Here is a 12,489-nt window from a genome sequence, read left to right as displayed (position 1 = left end):
CAATCCCGCCCGCCACGTGTACTCGCCGCCGCCTCGGGCACTGCCCCAGGTCTTGCCGCAGCCGGAACTGCGCTCTGCAGCCGCAGACCCGGTCCACGCGGTCAGGGGCTGCGACCCTTGGGATTTGCCCTCCGCTCAGCTCCAGCTTCCCTCGTGGCCGACGGAACAATGAAGGTAACTACTTAGGATTTTGTCTGTGCTTTAAAAAAATGTGTGCATGAATCGAACCGGCGATTTCTCCAAGAAACACAGTTGGTAGGGAGGGGAGGAAGGCGAGACAACCATGGCTTATACCCCCCGCAAACGTCTGCAATATCTTTTTTATCAGTCGTAGTTTGCAGGGACAGTGCATTCTGTTCAGATTTCGGTTTAACCTCCGCTCGCAGGATGTGCCTTCTCGAACTTTTTCACATTCGCTTTTGGAAACGGAGGTAAAAGGCTGCTACAGCTCCCACCCCTGCTTGTGAAGTTTGGAAAGGAAGTGGGGGCTTCTGTCAGTTTCTCCTATGCACAGGAGGTGGGGAAGTTTGGAGAGGAGGTCTGGGGATGTCCCGGGCTGTAAATGGGCTTTCCTGCAGCGTGTGTGTGATGCAGGAGGGAGCGGCTGGAAGAGTTGACCCGGGTGGAGAGGGGAGGGAAAACGGTCTTTTCGCTGTTAAAAGCAGAAGGCTTGTCTTATTTTGTTTCTTGTGGAAATTAAAGCTTCTAGGAGTTACAAATGATAGACGCCTAAGGGCATTCATTTGTTAAACCAGTGAGCACCCTTCCGGCTCTGATCTTGCTAATCAAGGATAATTAGCCTAGCTGCCTATTATTTCTGATGATTTAGGTGTAGGTATGTACATCGCTGAGTGTTTTGCTTTCCTGGTTTCACACACTGGAAAACTGCAATCGCATTTAAAATCCGAAGAACAACGTTTTCTAAGGAAAGTGAAGGATGGGCAGATATTCTTGCCATCTAATATTTTGGAATTGAGATGACCATAATGCAATCTGAACTTGTGGTAGAAATAAAGCCACGTTTCGGAGTTTCGAAGGAGGGAGATGAAGCATGGTTCTAAACTGCTCTTATCTACAACCCATCCCAGACCATAGTTTCAGTTAGAAGAAATAATATGTAAATAGTGCGTTTGTTCCAAACAAAAACTTTCACTACAGTTAAACAGTAACCGAGTGGAAACTGTGTATTTTGTATTCAACAGAGATCATGCAACCTTTCTTCAATAGTTAGAGGTTCTATTTCTGGCTTCCTCATGCTTGTTTCATTTTAGATGAAAAACACACTTTAGTTGATTATAGCTTTAGTAAGTAAAAGGAGAAAACTAAAAGAATGAACAGTCTTGCTTTTGCAGCTTTTTCCTGTCCATGTGGAGTTGTGGCTGATGACGCATTTTTGTAGGTCCAAAAACCCCTGTCCCTTTCACAAGGTACTTTTATAACATGGGAAACTAGATACCTACAAGTTGTCTCTTTTCTGTTCCCTGATATTTCCTAAGATTAAGAAAGAAACGATTGTATTCTAGGTGTGATCGAAGAAGTATGGGAGGTTCCGTTAAGTTAGTTTTATCACAATATTTCAAACGTCTTTCCACTTACCTCTTAAATATGTATTGCTATCACAAGCTTAATTTTTAAAAAAAATGTTATTTGCACATGGCATCTTGACTGCCTTTGTCCTCAGCAAATTCTCCAGGCTTGAGTCATGCATGAGCTTGTATTTTAAGATGGACACATACAGAATGGGCAACTGGATAAGGAACATAGCATATACACTGAGTAGCATGTGTACAAAAATGGTAAGTCTGTATTATGACTTAATAAATTTAGATGGAGATTTAAAAATAATACACATGTGAATGGGATGGAGGCAAGGGAAGTCTGTGTGTGTGTGTGTGTGTGTGTGTGTGTGTGTGTGTGTGTGTGTGTGTAGGGAAGACCGGAGGCCTAGTGGGAAGAGGGGTTTTACATTCCAGACACAGGATGTGGCCCCTCAGGCTAGGCTCAGAGATATAAAGCTAGTTAAGCTGGCCTAACAAAAGGGTGGTGGTTAGAAAAAAGAAAAAAAGAGGTGGGGGTTGAGGAGGACAAGAATTTAATGCTGGTCGATATTTTCTTCTGATAAGTGTCAATAATGAGTAATTTCATTTGATTTCAGAAGTACAGAGAGAAAGGGGGAAAAAGAGCTTTTTCCATTTGTACGCAAGAATTTCTCTTGCTTTTCAGCCCATTAGAACCAGATCTAGTTATTTGAAATGAGTTTAAAACCTTATTATGAAAGGAAGTTGAAAACATTTGATCACAACTGAGGTTTGTACCGTGAACTAAAACCAAGAGGTGCTCTCTGACAGTAGTTGCGCAACTCTCTGAAAAAAGAAAAATAACTCAGGGCGATCTGAGCTTTGTGAAGGCTACACAATTTATCAGGCCCAGAGACACAGGAGTGTGACACTTCAGCCACACCCCCTGTAGCCATGCACGGGAGCAATTATTTAAAGACGTTTTGTTCCTGACTGACTGCCTCACTCATTATGTTCCTGGAATTTGTGATACAAAAAACAATGTTTAGCCTATCAATAGTTTATATAGTTTATGTTATTTTAATATAAATTCTTCTCAAACAACTTAGAAACTGCCTCTTTTTTCTTTTAAAAACCCACTAGTAACTGCTGTATATATTCAGGGCAACTTGATTTGGTGTTTCCTTGGTTGCAGTCCTCAAATATGACTTCAGTATACTCTCTCCTTATATAAATTTTGTCTCAGTTTTGTCTGTAGGCTGACATTCCAATTGTTTTCATAATTATATATTTTGTTCCTTATTCTCCTTTCTAGAAATAAAGCAAGGGAAGTAAATAGCTGGAAAGCTGAGAGTGGTGTTATTAACCTAACTGAGAGGGCTGGGCTTATGAGTAAATTATTTCTGTGCATAAATGAAAGATTGTTTCTAAATGGTGGCTATCTTGAGCCTTTCGACTAGTTACATCTTTTGGGGTTTCAGGTTGCCAGCTTCTTTAAATGGCCTCTTCTCAATTGGTATAGGAAGTTGGAAAATAAACAACTTTCTCTGTTTCTCTTTAGTGTCGGTAACCACAATTTCTTTAAATAACAGACACCCACCCCAGGGAAACCCAGTGGCATGATCAACCTTATGCTCAGGAAGGTTTGGTTACTATATTGGAGAGTGAGAATCTGGGACCTTCCACTACAGACATAATTGTCCTGGGTATACTCTAGTTTCTATCTGATGCTGTCATTCTTTTTTCTTTCCTTTCTCTCTCTCTCTCTCTCTCTCTCTCTCTCTCTCTCTCTCTCTCTTTATTTATTTATTTATTTTGACAGAATCTCACTTGTGTTGCTCAGGCTGGAGTGCTGCAGAGTGATCTCTACTCACTGCAACCTCCACCTCCTAGGTTCAAGCAATTCTTGTGCCTCAGCCTCCTGAGAAGCTGGGATTACCACCACACCCAGCTAATTTTCGTATTTTTTTGTAGAGACAGAGTTTTGCCATGTTGGCCAGGCTGGTCTGGAACTACTGGCCTCAAGCGATCTGCCCATCTCAGCCTCCTAAAGTGCTGGGATTACAGGCATGTGCTATCATTCTTTTTGAGCACAGGAGGAAACTGTCATGCACGTCCGTGTGAAGAGACCACCAAACAGGCTTTGTGTGAGCCACATGGCTGTTTATTTCACCTGGGTGCAGGCGGGCTGAGTCCGAAAAGAGAGTCAGCGAAGGAAGATAAGGGTGGGGCCGTTTTATAGGAGGTAAAGGAAAATTACAGTCAGAGGGGGGTTGTTCTCTGGCGGGCAGGAGTAGGGGTTACAAGGTGCTCAGTGGGGGAGCTTTTTGAGCCAGGATGAGCCAGGAAAAGGAATTTCACAAGATAATATCATCGCTTAAGGCAAGGACCGGCCATTTTCACTTCTTTTGTGGTGGAATGTCATCGGTGAAGGCGAGGCAGGGCATTTGCACTTCTTTTGTAATTCTTCAGTTACTTCAGGCCATCTAGGTGTATACGTGCAAGTCACAGGGGATGCGATGGCTTGGCTTGGGCTCAGAGGCCTGACAGAAACGATGGCTGATCTGCTCATTTTATGGTCAAAAATATAGGCAGCCTTTGTATTGTAACATTATCCCCTTAACAGCTGTCCAAACGGTCTATACATTTCACCTGACATATGGTAAATGTTCCTACTGATGGCCTTTCCGGAGCCTCTGTCCATTCAACTAAGGCCACTGTAATGGGATTGTATGCAGTTCAGCCAAGACATAAATGTGAGGTGCAACTCACATTTTTTAAATGTTTCAAATTAAGCATTTACGTGCTTTTATTCATAAACTCAACTTTGCAAATATTGTTAAACAGTTTCATCATAAGACCTTGTCGGTGACTCACAATGTCAATGGTAAAGGCAAAGGAGAATCTATCTTTCCTGGAACACCAGGGTTCAGGCATCAATTTCAACTATGCTTATAATTTGTCCTCTGAAGTCTACAAAGCTAAATTATCTTTCCCCTAAAAATTGAGTACTCATATCCTTAAAATAGCTTAGAAATTAGACTACCTTATGAATACAGCATAGCATGTCACATAAACATTTTTCTACTGTCATACGTTTTTGGTGGGAAAGACTATTTTGCAAAACATTTTTCTTGTGTTCAGTAATTAATGGGAAAAATAAAATCTAAAAGAAAGAGATAGTTATGTCGCAAAAATACAGGAAAATGGAGGAATGGAAACAGGGAAGATCAATAAAGAAAAAAATAGAGGAAATTACAAGTAATAATCCGAAGTCATGCTGAAAAACATTGGCTCTTTTTGATTGAAAGTTGTGAAATACTTGTGAAACCCAGCTAGCTCCATTAAGAATAGTCTTTAATCTAAAAAGAACCAATTCATTTGTCAGTTCTTTATTTCGATGTGTAGATTTGAATGTTTGATCAATTGCATTTACAGTTTGTCTCTCAGTGTGAGAACTGTTTTTGCTGTTTTGACTATGAATGGATATCTGCTTTAGGAAGACTTAGGAAGCCTGGACATAGGATTACAGATCAAATTCTATTTGACTCCATAGAAATCGAGACGGAAGGAGCACCTGTTGGGATATTCTAGACCAAACATTCCACAACTGTCTCTAAACGTGACTGACAAAGAGACCCAGTTGAGACGAAGTTTGGGTATATCCTGGGATGAGGCCAAGGGTGGATTTGCACAGGATGGTCACAGGGCAGTTGTTAGCATTCCACCACTACATAAAAGGGTGATTTTGCCAAGTGCATTTCATTTCATTTCAGTTGATTTAGATACCAAGTTATATTGTTTTGACTTTAGGACTACATGTGAGTTCAGGAATTTGAAATCATAATAAATGTTTCCTTGAACTTTGAAGATAAAAGGTAGAGTTAAAAGACAGCTGCAAAGTCTACACGGGGAAGCATAACACATGACTCAGGGTTCCATGGTTTTCAGTGTCAGTGGGTGCTCTGTATACGTACAAGAATAGTGCTAGTGTTTATAGAAGAAACACGTGCAGGTTTGAGGCAGGACTTCCTTGCTTAACTGGTGCTTTTGCTTTCCATTTTCTAAATGTCATGCAAACTACTTTTTATTTATTTATTTTTTTTAAGACGGAGTCTTGCTCTGTTGCCCAGGCTGCAGTGCAGCGGTGCGATCTCGGCTCACTGCAAGCTCCGCCTCCCAAGTTCACGCCATTCTCCTGCCTCAGCCTCCTTACAGGTGCCCGCCACCATGCCCAGCTAATTTTTTGTATTTTTAGTAGAGACGCGGTTTCACCGTGTTAGCCCGGATGGTCTCGATCTCCTGACCTCATGATCCACCCGCCTCGGCCTCCCAAAGTGGTCGGCTTACAGGCGTGAGCCACCGTGCCCGGCTGCAAACTACTTTAACTGAAAACATTCTTCTAAGGAAAGCATCAGAAAACTTACTAGAATTGCTTAATAATAAATAAATAAATAATACAAATAAAAGAGCAAAATGAGAAAGTAGACAGACTCCTAGTCTATTGTGCTATTGATCTCTCCAGGTTCTAGGCTTTCTTGGGTCTGACACCGCTTTGTAATTTTTTTATTTTATTTTTTTCCCCAGTTAGGGTCTCTTTCTGTCACCTAGGCTGGAGTGCAGTGGTGCAATCATGGCTTACTTCAGCTTCAACCTCCTGGGCTCAAATGATCTTCCTGCCTCAACCCCCTGAGTAGCTGGGACCACAGGCATGTGCCACCACGCCCGGCAAATTTTTGTATTTTTTTGTAGAGATGGGGTTTCTCCATGTTGTGCTGGCTGGTCTTGAACTCCTGGGCTCCAGTGATCCACCCACCTTGGCCTCCAAAGTGCTGGGATTACAGGCATCGTCACTGCACCTGGCCGGTTTGTAAATCTTGTGAAAAGTATGGCCAGTCTTTTGCGAAATGTACAAACACATTTAGACACAAAGTTTTATATCTAAATTACTGGTTATTAAAGCCAGGACAATAGAGGGCATATAGCATGGAAGATAGGTAGAAAAGACTGAAATGATTTATTTTTTCAGAGCAGTGGAGAGCTATTGGCTCTTGCCTTTGCAGTCAGCTTAGATATGAAACTATATAAGCAGAATCTTCACGCTGCCATTTGAATGTTGAAAATCTCCAATCACTTGCCTTTTAGTTCGAGATAAACAACCAATGGTTTGTTTGTTCACAGCACGTAAGTTATCACTTTCTTCTTTGTTTCATCTCATCAAGATCTCAGGTGTATAGTCACAGAATAGAACTCGGTTCATACCATCTGCACCCCAGTTTCTTTGATCTTCAACTAGTTTGGAAGTGTGTGTGGGTGTTTTCTTAGCCAAGGTTAATATGCAATTTCTTAGTGGAGTGTAGGAGTTTGGGGTGCCTAGCCTTCCTACTTCCCACTTAGATAATTTCCCCTACCTGTAGTACCTGTCTAAGGAGAAGGCCAATATGGCCATGTTCCTAGCAGATGACCTGACCCCACCTTAGCCACAGCTGATTGTAGGAAGGGTGTATATTTGGCCCAAGACCAGTCATCCTTTTTTTTTGAGGCAGAGTGTTTCTCTTGCCCCGGCTGGAGTGCAGTGGTACGATTTTGGCTCACTGCAACCTCCATCTCCTGGGTTCAAGCAATTCTCCTGCCTCAGCCTCCCTGAAGGGGTGGCCTGCCCCTCCACACCTGTGGGCGTTTCTCGTTAGGTGGATCAAGAGACTTGAGAAAAGAAATGAGACACAGAGACAAAGTATAGAGAAAGAAAAAGTGGGCCCAGGGGACCGGCACTCAGCATACAGAGGACCCATGCCAGCACCGGTCTCTGAGTTCCCTCAGTATTTATTGATCATTATCTTTACCATCTCAGAAAAAGGGAAGTGGCAGGATAATAGGATCATCGTAGGGAGAAGGTCAGCAGTAAGACATGTGAATAAAGATCTCTGTGAAGTTTAAGGAAAAGTGCTGTGTTTTGATATGCATATGCAAACATCTCCATAAACCTTTTTAGTGCATAAAGAGCAGCATTGTGCTAGCAAGTCCCACCTTTCACCCTAAGGCGGTTTTCTCCTTTCTCAGTAAACAGAACATACAATCGGGTTTTACACCGAGATGTTCCATTGCCCAGGGACGGGCAGGAGACAGATGCTTTTCTCTATCTCAACTGCCAAGAGGCCTTTTTTCCTCTTATACTAGTCCTCCTCAGCACAGACCCTTCATGGGTGTCAGGCTGGGGGACGATCAGGTCTTTCCCTTCCCACGAGGCCATATTTCAGACTATCACATGGGGAGAAACCTTGGACAATACCTAGCTTTCCTAGGCAGAGGTCCCTGCACCTTTGGCAGTGTACGTGTCCCTGGGTACTTGAGATTAAGAGAATGGTGATGACTTTTCACAAGCGTACTGCCTTCAGGCACTTGTTTAACAAAGCACACCCTGCACAGCCCAAAATCCTTTAAACCTTGAGTCACCACAGCACATGTCTCTTGCAAGGACAAGGTTGGGGGTAGGGTCACAGATTAACAGCATCTCAAATACAGAACAAAATGGAGTCTCTTATGTCTACTTCTTTCTATATAGGCACAGAACAGTCTGATCTTTCTTTTCCCCACACCTCCCCAGTAGCTGGGATTACAGGTGCCCACCACCACACCCGGCTTTGTATTTTTGTATTTTTAGTAGAGATGAGGTTCACCATGTTGGCCAGGCTGGTCTAGAACTCTTGACCTCAAGTAATCCGCCCGCCTCGAGCTTCCAAAGTGCTGGGTTTACAGGTGTGAGCCACCACGCCCAGCCAACCATCTTTTACTTCTTTCTTATTCTCTTATTCTACATATTCAATCAGGTACCATGTCCTGTGGACTCTGTCTTCTCTGAAACTACAAGTTCTCTCTTTCCCATTGCCATGCATACTGGTTTATGCTCTCACTACTTCTTGCTTGAATTATTCCAGAAGTCTCCCAATTGGTCTGAAGCTTAATTTTCATTACGTGCTGTTCGATCTCACTCCACCACTCAAAATCGATGGCTTCCCCATTGTCTCCTGAGTTTAGCTTAGTGCCTGAGACCTTTTAAAATCGACCTACACCTCTTCTATGTGCATGCATTTCTCTGGTCATAATAGAGGATTTGATCTACCTCAAAATGAGTTCTTATATTTACATTTACTGGTTTTTAATTCCCTCCATCCTATCTATAATTTGCACCACATTGCTCACCATGCAGCCCACTCCCCAGACACCTTGTGAGAACAGTGATCATGTTTTTGCAGTGGAATGAACATGGGCGAAAGGTGGGAAGGTGTGCATAGATTTACATTTTGAAGTCAGGAAATAAGATACTGATCAATGCTTTCATTCCACTGTGCTTATTATCTTTTCCTCTGTTCTAGCATGAACCTTGCACTAATAAGATATTGATCATACGCTGCAACTCCTCTGCACTTACCTTTTCTTCTACTCTGGCATGAACCTTGCACCATTGTTGGTGCTTTACAGATACTAGTTGAGTTAAATCGAGCGCCTGTTTCTGAACTTTCAAGATTCAGATTAATTGATTCTGTTTTATACTTCTCTGTTTTTGAACAGTACATAGATCTTTCCACACTTGGATTTCGTTAAAGCTTTAATTGATTTCCAAAAGATAGAGTGTTATAAAAACACAGAGAAAAGTAAAGTATTTACATGGTCTTAATGCCTATTGCCAAACTCATATAGCTGCTATATGTATCTACTGGCAAACCACACAGCTGGTTGATTTTAAATTGATTGTAGGAAAATTCATACAAAAAGATGCTACATAGGAATGTAAACTGAACACCACAAAAATCATAATGAACAACCTCAGTAATGCCAGACTGTTCAATCACTAGTTTTCAGATTAAGGCAGTATGTAAAGGCAAACATCCTTGGAATGGTCTTAGAATCTAGAACAAAGTCATGTGTTTGGGAATCTTAACCAATTCCGATACTGTTCAACATGTTTTTCTTTGTTGCAAACAATGCAGTTTTTAAGCAAACTAATGAATGCATACCCTGACAAACAAATCCAACAAAAGAGGCACTTAGAGCAGTGTTCATTGAATCCTAGAATTTTGAAAGAAAAAATCTATTAGGTCATTTTGAGCTTTTACTTCTGCTGAAGAAGGATTGTTCTTTTGAGTTTATTTTTCTAGCTTTCGGTTCTATTCCATTTAAATGCCTCGAGAAAAAGGATTTCTCAAACTCCCTGTGGAAAGTTCTGGCACCTACTATATTTACTTTCAAAAGTCTCCTGATAACTTATTTCCTTTTTCTTTTGGTTATACACATCAACCATTCATGGTTGGTTCTGCTGATAGTTTTCCATGAGTCTTTATGCTTATTTAAAAGAAATCATATAACATTAATCATATAACATATAACCATTACTTGGTTATAAAGCATGATATTAACTAAACTGGCTTTTAAAAATTCAGTAACATTAGAGCAAAAATTTTTTTATTTGTTTTTTTGAGACGGAGTTTTGCTCTTGTCTCTTGTCTCTTTTTGAGATGGAGTTTTGCTCTTGTCTTTACCCAGGCTGGAGTGCAATGACGTGATCTCAGCTCACTGCAACCTCTGCCTCCCGGGTTCAAGCGATTCTCCTGCCTCAGCCTCCCGAGAAGCTGGGATTACAGGCGTGCACCACCACGCGTGGCTAATTTTGTATTTTTAGTAGAGACAGTGTTTCTCCATGTTTGTCAGGCTGGTCTTGAACTCCCGACCTCAGGTGATCTGCACGCCTCAGCTTCCCAAAGTGCTGGGATTACAGACGTGAGCCACCATGCCCGGCCATACAGCAAATATTTTATTAATAACATCAGTAGTTCCATGAATATATAGATGTAGGATGTCAATAAAGTTTATGCTCCTTAATAACTGAGTGTGTTAATGTTGTATTTGCTGGTTAACTGGCACCTTCCTTCTTGATCAATGTTCTTAGAACAGTATGTACAGGAGTACTTCAGTCTACCACTTGATATTCAAGGACAACACTTCAAAGCTTGAAATGAGAGACTGTTTTAACCATATTAACGTAACTGCATAGTTTGCAATAGATTTAATGATTCAACATCATTGTTAATATTTAGTTTAATCAAAAGTGCCTTATATTAACTTGTATACATGTGAAATGACTTATGAACAAGATTATTTATTGCAGCATTGTTTGTGATTACAAAGATTGGAAGTTATTTGCATAGTCATTGGGTGTAAAAAATAATGACATTAAAAGAAAACAATTGAGGAAAGAACCAGTAAGCTCTCTCAGGTAGAGATAGAAAGTAAGTCACCCTGAGCCTTTCACCGTATATATTTATATATTTGATTTTTGACACATGTGAGTTTATTATAATCAAAATTGAATTAAAATTGAAGCCTTATAATGAAATTAGCTTGACACCAGAGCCATTATCAAGAAAATCTGAAATATTGGTACCTATGCAAATTTTATTTTGTTATTTTTATTTTTATTTTTGAGACAGAGTCTTGCTCTGTCACCCAGGCTGGAGTGCAGTGGTGTGATCTCGGCTCACTGCAATCTCCAGCCTCCCGGGTTCAAACGATTCTCCTCAGCCTCCCGAGTAGCTGGGATTACAGATGCCTGCCACCACGCTTGGCTAATTTTTGTATTTTTAGTAGTGACAGAGTTCTGCCACGCTAGCCAGGCTGATCTTGAACTCCTGACCTCAGGTGGTCCACCTGCGTCAGCCTCCCAAAGTGCTGGGATTACAGGCATGAGCCACTGCACCCGGCCATTTAAGCAAATTTTAGTTAAGAACAGTAACATATTTTTTGACAATATTTCCAAAGTGTTGTATTTAATTTAACTAACTGAAAATTATCTATTAAGAAAGCAAGTTAAATATAATATGTATACTTCACAGTATACACACTGTAATGATTCACAGTAAACATTATATGAAGAATGTCTAAACTTTTCTTCAAATCTACCATATATATAGTACAATAATGACCAGCAAACAATGGCTAAGTTTTACTTAATTAAACATTTATGTAGCTCCTACCAAGGCTACCAGACTTTGTACCCAGTAATAGGAAAACAGAAATAATTCAAGCATTATTCTCACTCTTGAGAAACAATTCTATTTAGGGAGAGATACAAAAAAAGCAAAGGTGGCCGGGTGCAGTGGCTCATGCCTATAATCCCAGCACTTTGGGAGGCCGAGGCAGGCAGATCACTTGAGGCAAGGAGTTTGAGACCAGCCTGACCAACATGGTGAAGCCCCGTTTCTACTAAACATACAAAAATTAGCTGGGTGTGGTGGCATGCAATGCAATCCCAGCTACTCGGCAGGCTGAAGCAGAGAATTGCTTGAACCTGGGAGGTGGAGGCTGCAGTGAGCCGAGATTGCACCACCGTACTCTAGCCTGGGTGACAGAGCAAGACTGCATCTCAATAAATAAATAAATAGCAAAGGCAAGAGAGTGCATATAGTAGGTGCTACAGTAGAAGTCTGCACAAGGTTCTGTGTATGTGGAAAGGCTGTATTGGGAGGTGACATTTAAGCAGAACCACGTAAGGAGACCGGATGAACGCGGCGGTAAGAGCACTTTTACACAACCCCACACTCCCGGGCCCAGACTCACTTGCTCATTCCCTAATCATAGAAGACTTTGAGGAAAAGCATGCTGGGCTTCCCTTCCAGCCCATTGGTAAATACAGAGAGGCCTAACCACCCAACATCCCCCACGGAATGCACTCTTGGGACTTAAAGCATTGGCAACCCAGCACCCAGTTAAATTCCCCATGTCACTGTTTCCACATTGTCCCCATCACCTTCACTCTCTTGATGCTCTGCATTTTCTTTCTTAACTCGACCCACAATAGACCCTCCCACTCAAATCTGCCCACAATACCCTTTGCAACCAATATTACCACACTCCACTTTATCTTCCCTAAATGTTTCCTGCTCCTCCTGGTCTTAGGTGAGGTCATTTCTCTGCCAAT

General features: G+C 41.5%; 1 protein-coding gene across 4 annotated transcripts in view; it reads left to right on the top strand.

Annotated features, from left to right (window-relative positions):
* Positions 1-35: 35 nt before the first annotated feature.
* The window catches only part of BCAT1 (branched chain amino acid transaminase 1), a 137,423-nt gene continuing 124,969 nt past the window's right edge, over positions 36-12,489 (top strand). For all 4 annotated transcript variants that reach the window (XR_012420075.1, XM_065523892.1, XM_005570374.4 and 1 more), the window contains exon 1: positions 36-174. Coding sequence is in view for 2 of the 4 variants with exons in the window: in XM_065523892.1 (XP_065379964.1) it covers positions 169-174 (6 nt within the window). In the remaining 2 variants the exon portion in view is untranslated. The remainder of the gene's footprint in view (positions 175-12,489) is intronic.

This window comes from Macaca fascicularis, chromosome 11 (assembly GCF_037993035.2).
Source record: "Macaca fascicularis isolate 582-1 chromosome 11, T2T-MFA8v1.1".
Taxonomy (NCBI): domain Eukaryota; kingdom Metazoa; phylum Chordata; class Mammalia; order Primates; family Cercopithecidae; genus Macaca; species Macaca fascicularis.
The sequence above is the reverse complement of the archived record's forward strand: the minus strand, read 5'-3'. Positions and strand labels throughout refer to the sequence as shown.